At 40.3% G+C, this 18,505-nt stretch overlaps 1 protein-coding gene across 16 annotated transcripts in view; it reads left to right on the top strand.

The window, feature by feature from the left end:
* MYBPC1 (myosin binding protein C1) overlaps positions 1-18,505 on the top strand; it is a 168,326-nt gene that overhangs the window by 44,206 nt on the left and 105,615 nt on the right. For 8 of the 16 annotated variants that reach the window (XM_040344305.1, XM_040344298.1, XM_040344313.1 and 5 more), the window contains exons 4-6: positions 4,175-4,222; positions 9,923-9,964; positions 10,627-10,680. The exons of 4 other annotated variants lie outside the window; for them this stretch is intronic. In XM_040344305.1, the coding sequence (XP_040200239.1) occupies positions 4,175-4,222; positions 9,923-9,964; positions 10,627-10,680 (144 nt within the window). The remainder of the gene's footprint in view (positions 1-4,174; positions 4,223-9,922; positions 9,965-10,626; positions 10,681-18,505) is intronic. 4 more of the 16 variants (XM_040344304.1, XM_040344303.1, XM_040344299.1 and 1 more) reach the window with 3 other exon arrangements.

Below are 18,505 nucleotides of genomic sequence, written 5' to 3'. Positions count from 1 at the left end.
ACACCCATTGTTTTTACAAGGTATGGAGTTTAGACCTTTAGAGCTTACAGAGGGTAACTCTCCCTCTTGTTTGCTGGCCAAACAGTGCATCAGGGAAGAGAAGTTGTGCTACATGCAGGTGGTTGAGCCGTTCTTAAAATCAGCCAGTTGCTTTGCCCTACATGGGTAAAATACAGGTTCACTTTGAGTTGGTAGAATAGCAATATGTCTTAGTTTCTCTCATTCTATTGTACCCTCTCCCTTTCAAAGCAGAAATGTCAGTCCTGTGGTAGTCTGTAAGAACCCCATGGAGGTTGACCAGAATCTTGCCCCAGCTGATGGCTGATGACTTGTAACTGATATCTTGTCTGGGTTGCTGGAGAAGGGTCAAACTGTCAATTAGTCAAGACTTTAGTTTTCTTTCATGTAATCCTGAGAGATCTTTTGCTAATTATTTAAGTATTTGTTATCAACACTGAGCGCAGGTAGAAGATTTTGGGGCCTTATACAGTTTCCTGATACCTCTGCGTCAGCAGGGAGAAAATGCAAATAAACAACAAAGACATTTGGGCTAACCCTGAGAGGAAAGGCTTTATTATTACATCAATTTAATGGTGAAGATACAAATTATTATAGGTGATGGGTAAAATGCGAACCAGACCATTGTTTTGGTTAATAAAGAATTTGGCAAATGAAGAAAAAGACTCTTCTTGCAAAGCAAATCTAACAGAATCCAATCAACCCTTGTGTCATGCTAAACTACTATAATTTCTGTTTGTTTAAGATACCAGTATCCAAACACACTTCTGTGAACAGCATTGTTGGTTAATTGGTGTGTTAGTAAAACCCATAGAGAATCATTGGTAATGGTTTTACGTGTAACACCTGTTAGATTAACTGCAACTGGAGGCAAAATAAAAGTTTAGCATCACATGTCTGCTCCTGTCATGTGAAGCAACTCTAATAATCCTATCTGGGAACACATGAAAGCTATTCTGTTCACATGATCCAAGTGACAGTTGTCTCATGCAATGGGAGTATCTTTTAATTAAAAAGTTTAGTGCCTTGTTTGATGAGTCAGGGGGCTATGATCCAAATGCCTTGTATCTAAAAAAGGACAACTTTGATTTGCATACACAAATGCAATAAATTATACTCCCCGTGGTGTCCAAGAGTAGCACAGGTTTATGTGTAGTGGGGAATGCAGCTTCCTTAGATTTCTGTAAAGCCTTTAACACTGTGACACTTGAAAGACTGCCACATACACTGGGAAGTAAGGAATGTATGACTGAGTGGCTAAGATGCAACAGCCGTGGTAAGTCTTTGGCATCACAGTAACATCCAGAACCAGAACTGTGAGGCTGACATGTAAAGCCAAATATGTCACTGTTGCAGTATTTGAATTCAGCAAGCTTTTCATAGTGTGTATGGGAAAGACTGTATTCTCTCTTCACATCACTCTGTGCTGGGCATCCTCCTATTTATTACAGAGGAGTTACTCGGAACACGTTGAACTGAATTGTAATTTGTTACAAGCTCATATTCAAGGTCATTCAAAAAATAAACATACCAACAGCCAAAGGGATTTAGTAAGCAGACCAAAGTGTCTTTTGAGCAAATTTAAAGCCCAACCCCAGGACATTAGTAACCCCACTCCCACCTTCCTCTAACTAACTGCTGGTATGAAAGAAATGCCAAATGTCCATTTTACGTATCTGAATCCACAATCACGTAGCAATCCTTTTCTCTTCTTCTATTCACATTACTTGCAGTGTTGCCAATCTACCAGATTGAAATTAATTGACACAACACCTAAAATTTACTGGCACAGCCAAGGTTTTACTGACATTTTTAAGTATTTAGGCTACAAACATGTACAAAATGCAATTAGCAATGTGATTTAAGGTAGATATTAAGGCAAAAAACACATTTGTTGTTTTATTTTTGATATATTAAGAAAGTAGCCCAGGGACAGGACTCGGCGAGAACAAGAAATTAAAATAGGCAGGCACACACACATACAATTTACTTTGACAGTGACAGCAGTGTCCAGCAGCAGAGATGATGACACCTCATCGATATGATACATCCCCTTCTGAATCACAGTGACAGTCTCTCTCCATGCCAGGTGGTCCCTTCAGTCCACACAGCACAGACATTTGCACTTCCAGTTTGCCTTGCTCCTGTCCCGCAGACCCACACACAAGGCTCTGGCCGCTCCTCTTGGCTCCCTTGCACCATGACATCACAGCACATGCTCAGGTACCACCTTTGCCAGACCCTCTGTTGGCACCCCTGAACACAGTGCAGCAGGCTATCCGATGGTCTTGGCCAGTTCCAGGCCAGAACCGATCGTCACAGACACGTTTTTTACTAGCAACCTTTTCCTGTCACTGCCATTTATTGGCAGGAGAAAAGTGTAAACATTTTTACTGGCTGCCAGTTAAAATACTGGCGGTTGGCAACTCTGATTCCTGGGGTCCTTCTGGCCACATCACTGTGCGCATGATGTGAACACCTGCTTTTGGTGGAGGTGACACTTTCTCTCTCATAAGCTTCAGAGGCAGGAGAACTCAAAGAGCCCATGAGGGGACCAGTGCCCAAGAACATAATAAGCAAGAAAAAATGTCCAACACTCAAGACAGGGAATTAGTCTGATTCATAAATGAAACTGTGACTTAGATCCTCTACACTGCAGGAGGGCTTAGGAAGAGGTTAACTGAAAAAATGAACTGTGACTCTTCACTTGATCATATATATGTAGGTGAATTTATATTGTTCTGTGATTTGTATCTAGCTAGAAATATTACAAATGATTTTCATGTATTTACATTAGAACCTGTTTTAAAGGTTTTAAAATTTTGAACTGGTTCTAACTCTAAATAGTCCTTCACTTCTCTATTGAGGTTTAAGTAGTTCATAGGAAACAATGGTCAATAGCAATAGCAATAAATGCTCTCTCTGTCTATCTATCTATCTATCTATCTATCTATCTATCTATCTATCTATCTATCTATCTATCTATCTATCTATCTATCTATCTATCTATCTACCTATCTACATTTGCATTGACACCATAGGAGATTATTTTCTTTGCTGTCTGCTTGTACATCCTGATTGTACATATCACCTTTACCCCTGCCTGAAAAATGATCCTCCATCTGCATACTTGAAGCTCACTTAGACACTACAGACATCTCAAATCTTTCTTGCTGTCTTCAGAGGTGGAGACATATGTCAGTCACCACTTAATGATGGGAATTAGTTTGCAACATTGTTATTTGGGGCACGCACTGCTTTGAGCATTCATATTTCATCCAATATTTATGTACAAAAAACATAATATGATATGAAAGTCTATAATACGACAATGGTAGTACTTGCAATAGGAAAAACTACTGAATGTACAATGTGCCCTTTAAAATCTTTGTGTTTATTTATTATTTTTTGTCACAAATACTGATAACTTGCTTTATATAGAAATATATCTGTGCCTTCCACTTGGCAATGTTGCTTCTCTTGTAGACCTTCTTAATTTATTTTTTTATATGCCATTGTGTGGAAGATTAGATTCAATAGGCACCCAAGGGGTAATCAGATATGGTCTTCTGAAAGCTGATGGGTGTGAGGCCTCAATTTTTAAATATTGGCTAATCATATCATTCTCTTTTCCATGACTACAAGGATACTCTCCACACTGAAGGCTTTCCAATATGTTGTCATATGTATGTATGGTGCCTAAAGTGGTTCTTCACCCTAGAAACAAAAAAAATAAAAGTCAGCAGCTACAAATACTGTAGCTGCTGACTTTTAATAATAGGACAATAACCTGTCCAGGGATCCAGCTCAGTCTTCACACAAGCCATCTATTCAGCTGCTTGCGGCTTCACAGCTGGTTTCCCACTGCGCATGTACGAGATGTGCTGCGCTTTGCAAATGGTCCCACAGCTTTCTGGGACTTGTGACGTGTTCCAGAAGGTTGTGGAGGAAGTTTTTCAGGCAGGGGTAAAGGTGATATGTACAATCAAAATAACCAGTCAGATTTAAATTAATAGATATAGGACTTCATGATTTTACTTTCGATAGCTGAGTAATTATTTCTCCATTTTCAATTATATGATGTTTCCTATTTTCAAGTTTATGTTAGTTGGAGAAAGGTTACTGGTTAAACATGAACACCTAATCTGTTCCCTAGCAGAGGAAAATCTAAAACCTAATGATGATGTTCCAGAAAAGGTGACAGGTGAGTGAAGACTGGATGTTCTGTGTTTAAAGAATAGTGCTTGCCTTGAGTTAATTAGACCTTGTAGTTATGTAGTAGTGTGTAGTAGTGCTATAGTTTGCATTTAGCATACTTATTATTTGTATGCATGTCACAAAACAATAGAGAAATTCTGAGCAAAAGATCGGTAAATTTTGTAGGTTATATTGCTTGTGAATTTAAACAAGTAAATATATAATATAGGAATGTAAAGTGCCTTACACCCTTAAAGGGTCAATCCACCCAACAGTGACATTTTACTGATAAATGGCATTGGGTGGGCTAAGTGTGCCCCTGACATCTTATATGTCTATCTGTCGTGTAGTGTTGTTTCCACCCATCTTTGTATATTCCAACTGCTTCTTTTGCAGTCATTATAATATAAAATAAATAAAAATTGCAACAGGGAGAGTGGGGACCATTATATTAGCCACAGCAGATGTGCAGACCTAGGAACTCCCACCAATAGGATCCATAATAGAGATAATAAACTGTCAACTGGTTTATCTGCACTTATCCCACCAACAACTGAAATATGGGTTGATTGATTCTTTAAATTCAACAGAAAACTGTTACAGCATGCCAAAGATCTGCATGAAGTTACAGATGGAGCTCTTGCTATTCCAAAACTGCTGTGTGCGTATAGGATTTGTGTTGATAATAGAATTGCTGAATGGGTAACTTCTCAGTTTGTTTCTGTATGCAGAATGATTAAATCAAAGAGCAGGCCCAAGCATGGTTTGTTGTCACTGGCCAATTTACAATTTTGACTTGTTTTGCCTGTTTGGAAGGATATGCAATGCTCACATTTCTTCAAACAGAGCTTTGTATTAAGTTAGTAATTATATTACCAACATCGTATTGAACTGGAAAATATGAACATTGTAAATACAGTAAAGTTCCTACATAAAGTGGTAGTAAACCCAAAATGTTTTTATTATGTAATTGTTTCTAAAATTATTATCTGTAACTGTTCGCTTTAAGCAGGGGTTCACCCGAAAAAAATTTTTTAACATTAGATTGAGGCTAATTACGGGAAGCAGAATCGGGTGTTTTTTTTTTAAATCAATGCAGTACTTACCGTTTTAGAAATAGATGTTCTCCGCTGCTTCTGGGTATGGTCTTCGGGACTGGGCGTTCCTATTTGATTGACAGCCTTCTGACGGTCGCATACAGCGCGTCACGAGTTGCCGAACGTCGGTGCGGCTCTATACGGCGCCTGCGCACAGACGTTTGGCTACTTTTGGAAACTCGTGACGCGCTGTATGCGACGGTCGAAAGCCTGTCAATCAAATAGGAACGCCCAGTCCCGCAGCCCATACCCGGAAGCCGCAAAGAACATCTATCTCTAAAACGGTAAGTACTGCATTGATTTAAAAAAAAAACACCCGATTGTGCTTCCCGTAATTAGCCTCAATCTAATGTTAAAAATGTATTTTTTGGGTGAACCTCCACTTCAACCTGTCTATACCATATTCTTTGCTAGTAAATACCTTGTTGATGTTGTGTTTCCAGGACTTTCTTATTTAGAGTGGCAACACTATTGCAGCTGATCCTCCGTTTTCGCCATTGCCACTCTCAGTGCACATGCCCTGATTTTTCTTTGTGAGGGTGCTGTGCACTTATTTTTTTCTCTTCTTAAAGCCGTCTTACTTGACATTTTTCATTGGGTTGTGGGACAACTCCAGCAGGTTGATTAACAGTGGCTCTTTCTCCCAAGCTCGCTGGTCCATGTGACAATCTCCAGTAGCTTTCAAGGAAGCTCCAGCAGGGTTATTGACAGCAGTTTCTTCTTCCCTGCTGGTCAGAATAAAGAAGTGGCCACACACTGGAACTCCAAAATCGCTTGATGAGTCTTTATTGTCACAAATGTCAGATGAACACAGGAACAGCAGTTACAACATTTCACAAGCGATGGCTTGCTTGTTCACAACAACCAAGCCATGTTGTGAACAACAACCAAGCCATGTTGTGAACAACAACCAAGCCAAGTTGTGAACAACAACCAAGCCATGTTATGAACAACAACCAAGCCATGTTGTGAACAACAACCAAGCCAAGTTGTGAACAACAACCAAGCCAAGTTGTGAACAAGCAAGTCATCGCTTGTGAAATGCATCAACTGCTGTAACTGCTGTTCCTGTGTTCGTCTGACATTTGTGACAATAAAGACTCATCAAGCGATTTTGGAGTTCCAGTGTGCGGCTACTTCTTTGTTCTGTTCGAGTTTGACAGTGTTGAGCCGGGGTCTGCACCTGTTATCTGCCTTTGTACCTGTCTTGCCTGGAGTGGTGTGTCTCCCTTTGGTTGCTCTTCTCCCCTGCTAACTATCAATCTACAGAACCTCTGCAGAACTCTCTATCTATGTAAACATGAGCCAACTAGCTCTGTTCAGCCCTGGGAGAAGTAAGGGAACTTTTTGCAGTGATATCTGCAGGCCGTGTCACAAGTTGCTTGCTAGCTCCACTCAATCTCAAAGTGCAGGGGGGAGCAAATTGAAAATTACCATGCAAGTGTAGCATAATACATTTCCGTATTCCCCTTTACATTTCCATATACAAACAGTATCTCACAAAAGTGAGTACACCCCTCACATTTTTGTAAATATTTTATTATATCTTTTCATGTGACAACACTGAACAAATGACACTTTGCTACAATGTAAATTAGTGAGTGTACAGATTGTATAACAGTGGAAATGTGCTGTCCCCTCAAAATAACACACAGCCATTATTGTCTAATCCGTTGGCAACAAAAGTACACCCCTTTGAAAATGTCCAAATTGGGACCAAAAGGCCAGATTCATGTAGATTTGCGGCGGCGTATCATATCCCGTTTACGTTACGCCGCCGCAAGTTTCCTTGCGTGTAAACTTTCGGCGGCGTAGCGTAAAGCCGTCCGGCGCAAGCCCACCTAATTCAAATGAGGCGTGTACCATTTAAATTAGGAGAGTTCCCGCGCCGAACGTTCTGCGCATGCTCCGTTTGGAAATTTCCCGCCGTGCTTTGCACGAAATTACGGCTCTCCGACGTGTTTTTTGAACGGCGACATGCGTAACGTACTTTCGTATTCCCGGACGTCTTACGCAAAAAAAAAAATTGAAATTCAACGCGGGAACGACGGCCATACTTTAACATGGCTGGTCTAAATCTAAGCCATGAAATAGCAGGCTTAAGTTTGCGATGGGAAAAACCGACTAGCGACGACGTAAGAGAATGCGACGAACGCGCGTACCTTCGTGGATCGCCGTAAACAGCTAATTTGCATACCCGACGCTGGAAAACGACGCAAACTCCACCCAGCGGCCCCTGGAGAATTACACCTACGATCCAAAGGCGTATGAAGCCGTACGCCTGTCGGATCTATGCCAAAAGCCGTCGTATCTTGGTTTGAGGATTCCAAATCAAGATACGACGTGGAAAATTTTTTAAATACGCCGGCGTATCAGTAGATACGCCGGCGTATTTCTGCTGTGAATCTGGCCCAAAGTGTCAATATTTTGTGTGGCCACCATTATTTTCCAGCACTGGCGTAAGTCTCTTGGGCATGGCGTTCACCAGAGCTTCACAAGTTGCCACTGGAGTCCTCTTCCACTCCTCCATAACGAGATCACGGATCTGGTGGATGTTAGAGTTTGGAGACATGCTTGGCGAATTCATCACCTTTACCCTCAGCTTCTTGGAGGTGTGTTTGGGATCATTATCCTGTTGGAATACTGCCCTGCGGCCCAGTCTCTGAAGGGAGGGGATCATGCTCTGATTCAGTATGTCACAGTACATGTTGGCATTCATGGTTCGCTCAATGAATTGTAGCTCCTAGACAACCTCTGGATATGACAATGAGCACGTGACAATGAGCTTCTTTGGTCGGCCGCGGCGAGGCCTGTTCTGAGTGGAACCTGTCCTGTTAAACCACTGTATTTTCTTGGCCATTGTGCTGCAGCTCAGTTTCAGGGTCTTGGCAATCTTCTTATAGCCTAGGTCATCTTTATGTAGGGCAACAATTCTTTTTAACCAGTATGAAAGAATGAGAGAGATAACACCAAATTTAACACACCTGCTCCCCATTCACACCTGAGACCATTTAACACTAACCAGCCACATGACACAGGGAAGGGAAAATGGCTAATTGGGCCCAATTTAGAAATTTTCATTTAGGGGTGTACTCACTTCTGTTGCCAGCGGTTTAGACATTAATAGCTGTGTGTTGAGTTATTTTGAGGGGGCAGCAAATTTAGACAAATTTTATATAAGCTGTACACCCACTACTTTACATTGTAGCAAAGTGTCATTTCTTCAGTGTTGTCACATGAAAAGATATCATAAAATATTTACAAAAATGTGAGGGGTGTACTCACGTTTGTGAGATACTGTATCTGCAGTACCATTTTTACCTGTTCTCGTGCAACATGCTGACTCAGGGAAGGACAAGACAAAGTAACATAGACTCTTATCTGTTATATTCTGAGAGCTGTTCAATGGAACAGGTAGTAACTTGTGCAAGTCAGCTGTGATGTTTTTTTTTTGGTACAGCAGGAGAAAAGGAGGATACAGTACATGAGACAGGTAGATGTTTTTTTCATTTGGGTCAAAAAGCAAGGAACAAGTAAACTGAGCAAGGTTGTGCATCCCCTGGGACAGGCATGCAAAAAACATCATAGTGACTTTTTGAGAAAATGATTTAAGCCTGCTATAGTATGGTTTCTATGCTATTTTGCTTTTTGAAGGTTATCCATATAAAATATATTTTTTTTAAAAGATAACATTTATAAAAGCACTGCCTGTCCTGTTTTCCTTTGCTCCATTTTTCATACAAAGACAGCACAAGAATGAAGCCTATAACCAGACTTTAGTAGACTGGCCAGAAAAAAACAATGGGAAATAAAAAATAGTGCAAGGACAGTACAAAGATCTAACTGATGTTGGTTGACCTGGTGAGGTTTCTAAGAAATAGGTTAAACAGCAGGCGTGTACGAACCCCTGAGCCAGAAATAATACAATATGTTGGCCTGGAACTTTGAGTAGAGATACCGCACTACTCAGATGTTAATCAGAGTGGCCTCTTAGTCAGTAACACATGCTAATCATGTTATAGCTACCTGCTTCATGTTCAGGTCTGTGATCACAGAGGAAAATCTTTCAGCACCAATTTTCTTTGTAGCCTTGAGTTCTCATATGACCATGTTGGTTGTGTGTGCACCCCAAAGCAAAGGATTCTCATTCCATATTGCTCAAGTTCTCTTATTTCTAAAGGGCTGAGGATTCAACTCTCAGGCCTCGTACACACGACCAAGGAACTCGGCAGGCCCAAAACACATCGTTTTCCTAGTCGAGTTCCTTGTTAGGCTGTCGAGAAACTCGACAAGGCAAGTTTCTCCATTCCCGTTGAGAAAATGGAGAACTTGCTCTCTTTTTGGCTCGTCGAGTTTCTCGACAGTTTCCTCGACGAAAATGTACACACGACCGGTTTCCTCGGCAAAAAAATATCTCCCAGCAAGTTTTTTGCTGGTTTTTGCCGAGAAACTCGGTCGTGTGTACGAGGCCTCATGGAGGGACAAAGCTTTACTTTGATGTCAAGGTTGTAGTCATAAGGCTAAATACAGTATACTATATAGTATATGCATCATAAACGTTACAAAGACATATCATTTTCAATATGGAAAAACAATTACTTCCTGTACAGAGCCAAACCAAAATATGAATACAGAGAATGGAAAAGTGAAAGGTGAGTGAAACAGCATTGTGTTGTTGCATCCTTTAGTAGTTTAGTATTTGTCTCCTGAGCCTTGAATGCCCTAGACTGGCCATACATGGTCAAATTTCGAAAGAATTTTCTTTTGAAAATCAGAAAATGTATGCGTTTTGTGATCCGATGGTGCCACCATTGATTTTGAAATTCAACCAACCAAACCTTCAATTTCCCCTCCTGTTGCTTCAGAAAAGAATTTTCGTGTCTGGGAATCTTCTTTTCTTTCCGGGAATTTTCTTTTTTTGCACATGCGCATTTCTTTTTTGATTACATTTCTTGCACGATTCTCCCATCATTGATTAGAAAATCGTTTGTTTTTCAAACAATATCCAACATGTCCGATTATTAAAATTCAATGGCCGCACGGAAATCGGCTGTTGCTGCAGCCCACTAATGGTGTGCAATACGAGCGAAAATTCTTAGAATTTTTTTTTGGAATTCGACCCATGTATGGCCTACCTTAGAAGAGTAGTTTTTCTCAATGCATGTGACATACACGACATATGCCTATTGATGCCTATTGCAAAGGCTAATATTAATTAAAAGTATAAAATAAAAGTAATGATTAGTTAATTAGAATATGTTCCTTAATAAAAAACAGGACATGAATGTAAATTACAATTTACAAATATAATTAGATTCCCCTGCCGAAGAAAACAAGCCTATCGGGAAGGAGCCTGAAAAGGCAAAAGGTGAGTGGAATGGAGAAAAACGTTTGTTCAGAATACCATTTGGCTGAGACCTATTCATGGAATGTATACAGCTGTACAACTCCAGTCCTTGAATACAATACACCAAGTTGTAAACCAAAACACAATAGTTTCAATTCACAACACCTTAAACACAAGGATAAAAGCCTTTATTTTAGCCATGCCTCAGTGATTTCCAGATCTCCCTGAATTTTGCTCAAACTAACTGTCACATTTTTGGAATAAACATACCCCAGCAGTTTTGGATGTTTGTATCGTTATACTGCCATGTTGGGTCCCAAGTGCCACTCCATAGAAGCCATGGTTTCCATATACAGTACTGCTCTGCTAACTGTCCTGAAATTAAGAATAATCCTCAAAATTTTGGGCTGGAACCAGACATGTTAATACCTTGCATTCTAGAAAAGCTTTACTGTGCTGTCACTTTTTTGAAAATAAGGATCTTATCTTGATGTGTTAGCTTTGTGAATTGACCCTAATGTACCATTCCTAATTTGTTGCTGCATACCACCCAACAACATAAGAAAAAAAAATAAGCCGTATCCAGTATTATTCTATTATATCTACAATAAAACATGCCCATGTAACATACTCTGATACTTGGGGTATAAGGCCAAATACAGCAATATAGGAAATATGTTGAGGCCTACAAACTCCTCAAAGACTGAAGTTGTTCTGCCATGCTAAATGCATGCCATATGGTGTGGAGGAAACAAGTGTGCAGTGTTTTTTTATAAGCAGCTGTCTGCAACACAAAAGCATTTCCTCTCTGTACAAAATCAGCAGAGGATTGTCAGGGTGTCTCAAACCCCAGTTCCCAAGTTTACTATTAGGTCATTACTCATATTTTTTTTCTAGATAATTAGGTGAAACAATAATGTTGGTGCTTTTAAAAATAAGAGAACAGGCGCCTCCAGGTTAGAACTAATAGCATTTAATAGATTACAGGTGCAAATATCCACTTATACCAGAGTTATGGAAGTCCTATCCACACTGTCCTGTCCACACTGTTGTGGCATCTGTCCGGCGCTATAGTGTTACTGCAGCTTTCGTTGCAAAGGAGAAGAAAGTACTGTCCAGCAGGATTTCTGCGAGGCTTGGTTGAAGCTGCGGGTCGGTGTTGGGCAGCATCGGGCGCGGTGACATCACTGGTGGTCGCGCGGACGTTTCGGAGCATGCGCTCTGGCTAGCAAGAAAGGCGCGCTCCTTTCTCAAGCTTAAGGGACATAGGCTGTTAACACCCTTATACGTGCATAGGTTGGCTGCCATCTAGTGGATGGAGTGGAGATCTTACACATAAATCTCATAGAATAACAGCAAAGTTATTGTGAAAAGAAGGGAAGGGGTGGGGGGTGTATGGTGGCAACATATAAAAATACAGATTATTTAGAGAGACTTAAAAAATGACATTATAAGCAATAAAAACATATGGGAGAAGCATTTAAGAAATATTAGCTTATAATGTCATCTTTTAATTCTCTCTAAATAATCTGTATACTTATATGTTGCCGCCCCCCCCCCCTTTTCCCTTCTTCTCACATTAACTTCCCCCTCAGTTTGTTTTCTTACTGTGTGGGGGAAGTGCTGACAGGAATAACACAGAGATCGCTGTTCCTTATCCCTAGGAACAGCAGATCTCCATGTTATCCCCTGTCAGAACTGGGATCTGCCTTGTTTACATTGACAGATCCCTGTTCTGCCTCTCTGTACCGTGATCGCGCATTAGCTCCTCCTCCATACATGTTCACCCACACTATCTATTGCATGAAACGACAAATAAGTATGTCTTTTTGCCCCATTAGAGCCTCCCTGCCCCAGTATATATGCGGTGGGCGGTCTTTAAGTGGTTAAAGTGGACCTTGGAAAAATAAAAACCTATGGTCTACCTGTTAACCTTGTACAAAAGCATTTGGTTTTAACAAAAATGGTTAAAAATAAAGGGAAAAAAAACAGCTGACAGAGCAACTGCAGTACATATGGGCAGAATGTCGGCCGGTTTCTATTGAACCAGCCGATGCCGCCCAACATTCGGCCTGTGTGTACTAGGCACCTGTGCAACTATCTAAAAGTGTGAAAATATGTTAATTCGTTCTTTGCTTGGGGAGCCAGTTAACTGTGGCATTCTGTCTGCAGAGTAACAGTTACATAAAAGAGAATAAGGCACGATGTGGAAGCTTAAAGTAAATTTGTGCTTTGTCATTGTTGGGCAAAGCAACAGGTTCACCTAAAAGCAGACCTTCATTCAAAAATGAAAGTATCACTTATCCCCTTTCCCACCCTTGCCCATAAAATAAATTAGCAGTTTTTTTTCCACTTCCTCATTTCTAGCCTAGCCCCCCCCCCCCAAACTTCCTGGAGCTTGAGGGGTGAATGGGTACAGTACAGGGTGTTCGAAAGTGGCCATCTGTTGAAAAACACATTATAAGTTGTTTGAGGTGGTGATGAAAATATACTTTGTGAGCTAAGATAACAAAAAAATGCTTTCAACCTTAGCATTATTTATGGTAGCAAGTCTGCATTTTTATTTTCATCTCAGTGAACTGAACCCATTGCATGTTAATAAAAGTGTTAACAAAGTGACAGCACTTAGACCCTGAGCAGACCCTGTTGAATGAGCATCCGTCAATGCGCCAGGTTCTGGTGTAATGTTACCATTGCATGTTAGTAAACATTATGTCAGTCGTCGCTTACTGCATGTCAAAGTGACCAAACCACTTGTGACATGAATAGTTTACAAGGCGCAGAGTTGTATATTTTTAGAATGCATTTTATAATGTCTTATTCTTGTTTGCACAATTATTAGCTCTTCTGCTTTTAATTTCTTATTTATCCATCATTCCTTTCTACACCTGAAGATATAAAACGTCATGTACTTTTTTGTTTTTGCCAGCAAGACTTCTTTTATCCTGTAATTTGCATTATTTTTTCTTATCAAAAAGTAACATGCTCTGGATTGTTTGAAAACCAAGTTATTAACCATATCCTTTCTTTTATAAAAATGAAACAAAATGAATAAATTCTTAAAGGAACCTTTCTGAATACATGTCGGCTATGGAAGTGTGGTGTAGTCCAATTGAACTAATCCAATGATAACTTTTTGTTATCTTTTTTTTGCAGTCTAAGTATAAATGTGTAATTGTTCTAACACCCTGAAAATGTGAATTTTACAAAAGACTCAGTAGGGTTAAAGTTAGTTGGGAACTCCTTTAGTGCTTCCAACTGTGGCCTAGATGGTCAAAGAAGCATTATATTAACCACTTCAGCCCCGGAAGAATTTACCCCCTTCCTGAGCAGAGCATTTTTTGCGATTCGGCACTGCGTCGCTTTAGCTTACAATTGCGTGGTCGTGCGATGTTGTACCCAAACCCAATTGACGTCATTTTTTTCCCCCACAAATATAGCTTTCTCTTGGTGGTATTTGATAACCTCTGTGGCTTTTATTTTTTGCGCTCTAAACAAAAAAAGAGAGACAATTTTGAAATAAAAGCAATATTTCTTACTTTTTACTCTAATAGATACCCCCCAAAAAACGCAATAAGCCTATATATCGATAGGTTTACACAAATGTTATAGCATCTACAAAATAGGATATAGATTTATGGGCATTTTTATAATTTTTTTTTTTTACTAGTAATGGTGGTGATCTGCGATTTTTATTAAGACTGCGACATTATGGAGGACACATCGGACACTTTTGACATTATTTTGGGACCATTGTCATTTATACAGCAATTAGTGCTATAAATAGCCACTGATTACTATATAAATGACATTGGCAGGGGAGGGGTTAAACGCTAGGGACAATAAAGGGGTTAAGTGTGTCCTAGGAAGTGATTCTAACAGTTGGGTGATGGGCTACCACTGACATGACAGTGAACACCGGTGACAGGGAGCAGTAGATTTCTGTCATGTCACTAAGCAGAACAGGGAAATGCCTTGTTTACATAGGCATCTCTCCGGTCTGCCTCTCAGTCTCACGATCGCAGGCCACTGGCAAACATCGAGTTTGCGGGACATGCTCCGGAGGCATGCGGCAGGCGCGCTTGCCCACACAGCAGCAAATTTAAAGGGACGTACAGGTACGCCCATTTGCCTGTACGAGCCCTTCTGCCGAAGTAAATGTGTGTGCGACGACGGAAAGCGGTTAATATGGGCTGTAACCAGGGCCAGAATTATTTTCCATCCACCCTGGGCCAACTGTCATGTGTCTCTGCTACTCTAGGTAATGGAGATTGAGATAACTTGTCCTTGCTACGTAATTTTACCCAGAGCTGAAAACTAGAAGCTTAGGGTAAACTCTCACCCTTCTCTGCTAGCAGTTCAGTTTTACATTTATGGACCCAGGGTGAATGAACTGTAAAAAAAACTGTACACTATTTCAGCAAAAAAGTTGATTTGAGAAACATTGCTCTAGGCCAGGGATCTCCAAACTAAGGCCCTCCAGCTGTTGCGGAACTACGTGTCCCATAAGGCATTGTAAAACGCTGACATTCACAGACATGACTAGGCATGATGGAAATTGTATTTCCTGAACAACTGGAGGGCCATCGTTTGGAGACCCCTGCTCTTGGCCATGACTTATGTTTATAATCTTAGCAATCTTGACATGAATGCAACATTGCTTTCCCTTGCAATGTGGTCCCCAACCCTTGCACTGTTTGGAGGAATCACTCATCTCAGACACTCGCCTCATATGGACCTTGGACCTTTCATTTGTCCATGCAATTATCTATAGTGCTATGTGACTAAAATGGTTGTAATTTGTATTGTTTTTTTTACACTATGCACTTTTTTTTCTGATCGCATGCAAAATTAATACTAATAACCTGGAAACAAATACCTGGAATGAATAAGGAGAAGAGGGAGATCAGTAACTAGTTTGGGGTACTAATCTTAGTATGTGAAGTCTGTTTTACCTTTCCGTCACAAAAATGTATACAAAAGATTTGTAATATCCTTCTGCTCCATAATGTAGTTGATGACCTTGTTACTTTTGCACAAACACTCTTCTAAGTGGGAATGGGTGGACAAACATCTCATTTGTCTGTTAACCAGTAATTATGTCATATATTGCTGCATATTTTCTCTTGTGTATACCTTACTTTGTCTTCTTCGTCTAGAAAAGGATGCAGTTAATACAGGATTCCAAAACAAAGAAATGCTTAGTTTTTAAACACTGTTTTTCTTATGCCTACCTCATGTGAAGCTTTGGTGCTACAGCAGAATGTTTTCATAAGTGGTTTGACTTGCAGTGGCATTTCATAGTGGGTGTGTACCTTGAGCGAATCGTTTTGTTGGCACCTTCTTACAGGGCATAAATCTGTGACCTTTGGTTCAGCCTTTCACAAACATTCCACAATATCATTTACAGTCGCTGCTTTGGACTAGTATATTGGTGACACACTTGTAAGAAAATGTGTCCATCAGTTCAGCCTCTCATTTCAAGGTTAATCTGTTCTTATGCTATTTTACCATTAATAGTACAATAAAAATCTTGGGAACTCTTGGCATGGAAGTAAAAACACTGGTAACGTGTGCAGACACCCAAGTAAGTCTTGGTGCATGTCTGTAGTCAGGATGCTGGATTTATTCCAAGGTATGAGGGGAAAAGAAGACGCTTCAATAGGATGAGTTCATCTTCTTGTCATTCAGTTTCCTCTAGGATGTTCAGTGCTTGATTACCAGCATATATGATCTTATTAATGCTATGTAATATATATTATGTTCCTCCTCAAGTGTCCTGGTCCTTCATTATAACAATTAGGATAGGCCTAATTTTAGAACTAGTGTTCATTCAATGATAAGCACATTCTGCAAAGTATTACATGCATGAATATGTTGGTCTTAAAGAAAATCTGTCTTGTGCATACAGAAATTCAATGGATAAGTTAATTTTTATCCACTCTAAAGACATGCTGTTAGGTTAATCAGATCCTGTCTAAAATTGGCCCTAGTATATGTATAAATGTGAGTTAGGGACCTTAGGTTGTAAGCTCCCTGAAGATAGGGACTGTTGTGAAAGTACGATGTATATGTAAAGCGCTGCGTAAATTGACGGCGCTAAAATAAATAATAAAAAATAAATATTACATCATTACCTGTAGTATCCAGCCACAGGATAGTTTCACGAAATTCCACCTTTATCCAGCTTTCTGCAAATATTTAAATGGCTGGTCCTTCCCAAAGTATTGTTTTAGCTAGCTTAAATACTCCATTAGCAAGAAAGTCCTGCCATAATTTCCGTCCGTCTTCCTGTTCACCTGGGAATAGAGTCGTTTTTTTTGCCTTTTCTAGCTTCTCCTGTTACTCCATTATATAAAATGTATTATATTTATAGACATATCAGTACAGTATTCGTTTTGGATGGATTGACCCCTTAGGCCTCGCACACACGACCGAGAATCTCGTTCCTTGCATACACACTGTCAAGACAAAATCTCGTCGTTCTCAAACGCGGTGACGTACAACATGTACGACAGCACTATAAAGGGGAAGTTTGATTAGACTGGCGCCACTCTTGGGGCTGCTTTTGCTAATCTCATGTTACTGCGTGTTAAGTAAAAGTTTGGTGAGAGACGATTTGCGCTTTTCAGTCTGTGAGGCCTCGTACACACGACCGTTTTCCTCCACAGAATCCATCAATAAACTTGGTGGCAGAGCTTTTTTACTGAGGAAAACGGTTGTGTGTATGTTTTTCATCGAGGAAACTGTCGAGGATCTTGACGAGAGAAAAAGAGAACAAGTTCTCTTTTTCCTCGTCGGGAGTCTCAATTTCCTCGTCGGGCTGGTTTTCGATGAGAAACACGTTCGTGTGTATGCTAAGAAACCCGCGCATGCTCAGAATAAAGTATAAGACGGGAGCGCACCTTCTGTAAAAGTAGCGTTTGTAATGGAGATAGCACATTTGTCACGCTGTAACAGTCTGAAAAGTGCAAATGGTCTCTTACCAAACTTTTACTTAACATGCAGTAACATGAGGTTAGCAAAAGCAGCCCCAAGGGTTGTGCGAGTGGAATCGAACTTCCCCTGCCGTTGTACGTCACCGCGTTTGAGAACGAGGAGATTTGGTCTTTACAGTGTGTACGCAAAGAAAGCTTGTCAAGTTTCTCCACAAGCCTGACAAGGAACTCATCGAGGAAAACGATGTTTCATTTACGACGAGTTCCTCGGAAGTGTGTACGAGGCCTTACAGCGTGACGAATGGGCTATCTCCATTACGAACGCTACTTTTACCGAAGGCGCGCTCCCATCTCATACTTTATTCTGAGCATACGCGGGTTTCTAAGCATACACACGAATGTGTTTCTCGTCGTAAACCACCCCGACGAGAAACACGACGAGGAAATTAAGACTCCCGACGAGAAAAAAGAGAGCATGTTCTCTTATTTTCTCTTCGAGATCCACAACAGTTTTCCCGACAAAAAACATACACACGACCGTTTTTCTCTGCAAAAATGCTCTGCCGGCATTTTTCTTGATGGATTTTGCTGAGGAAAACGGTCGTGTGTACGAGGCCTCAAATATAAGGTGCAGAAAAATTATATTCTGTTGCTGCTTACTTGTAGTGCCACTATCACTAATTGTGTATTGGACATAAGTGTAACATGTACAATAGGCTACAGTTTCCTAAAACCTGCATTGCTACCTATAGTAGATCAAACAATACAAAAAAAAATACTGCACATAGATGTTTCAAGTTTACAGATATAGAATAGCCAGACTGCTGCTCAGGACCTGCCCATAACCAGGATGATCAATGTCATACATATTTTAAGTTATTATTTCAGTGTTTTTAAGTCAGCATTTA

Source organism: Rana temporaria, chromosome 3 (genome assembly GCF_905171775.1).
Source record: "Rana temporaria chromosome 3, aRanTem1.1, whole genome shotgun sequence".
NCBI lineage: Eukaryota > Metazoa > Chordata > Amphibia > Anura > Ranidae > Rana > Rana temporaria.
The sequence above is the reverse complement of the archived record's forward strand: the minus strand, read 5'-3'. Positions and strand labels throughout refer to the sequence as shown.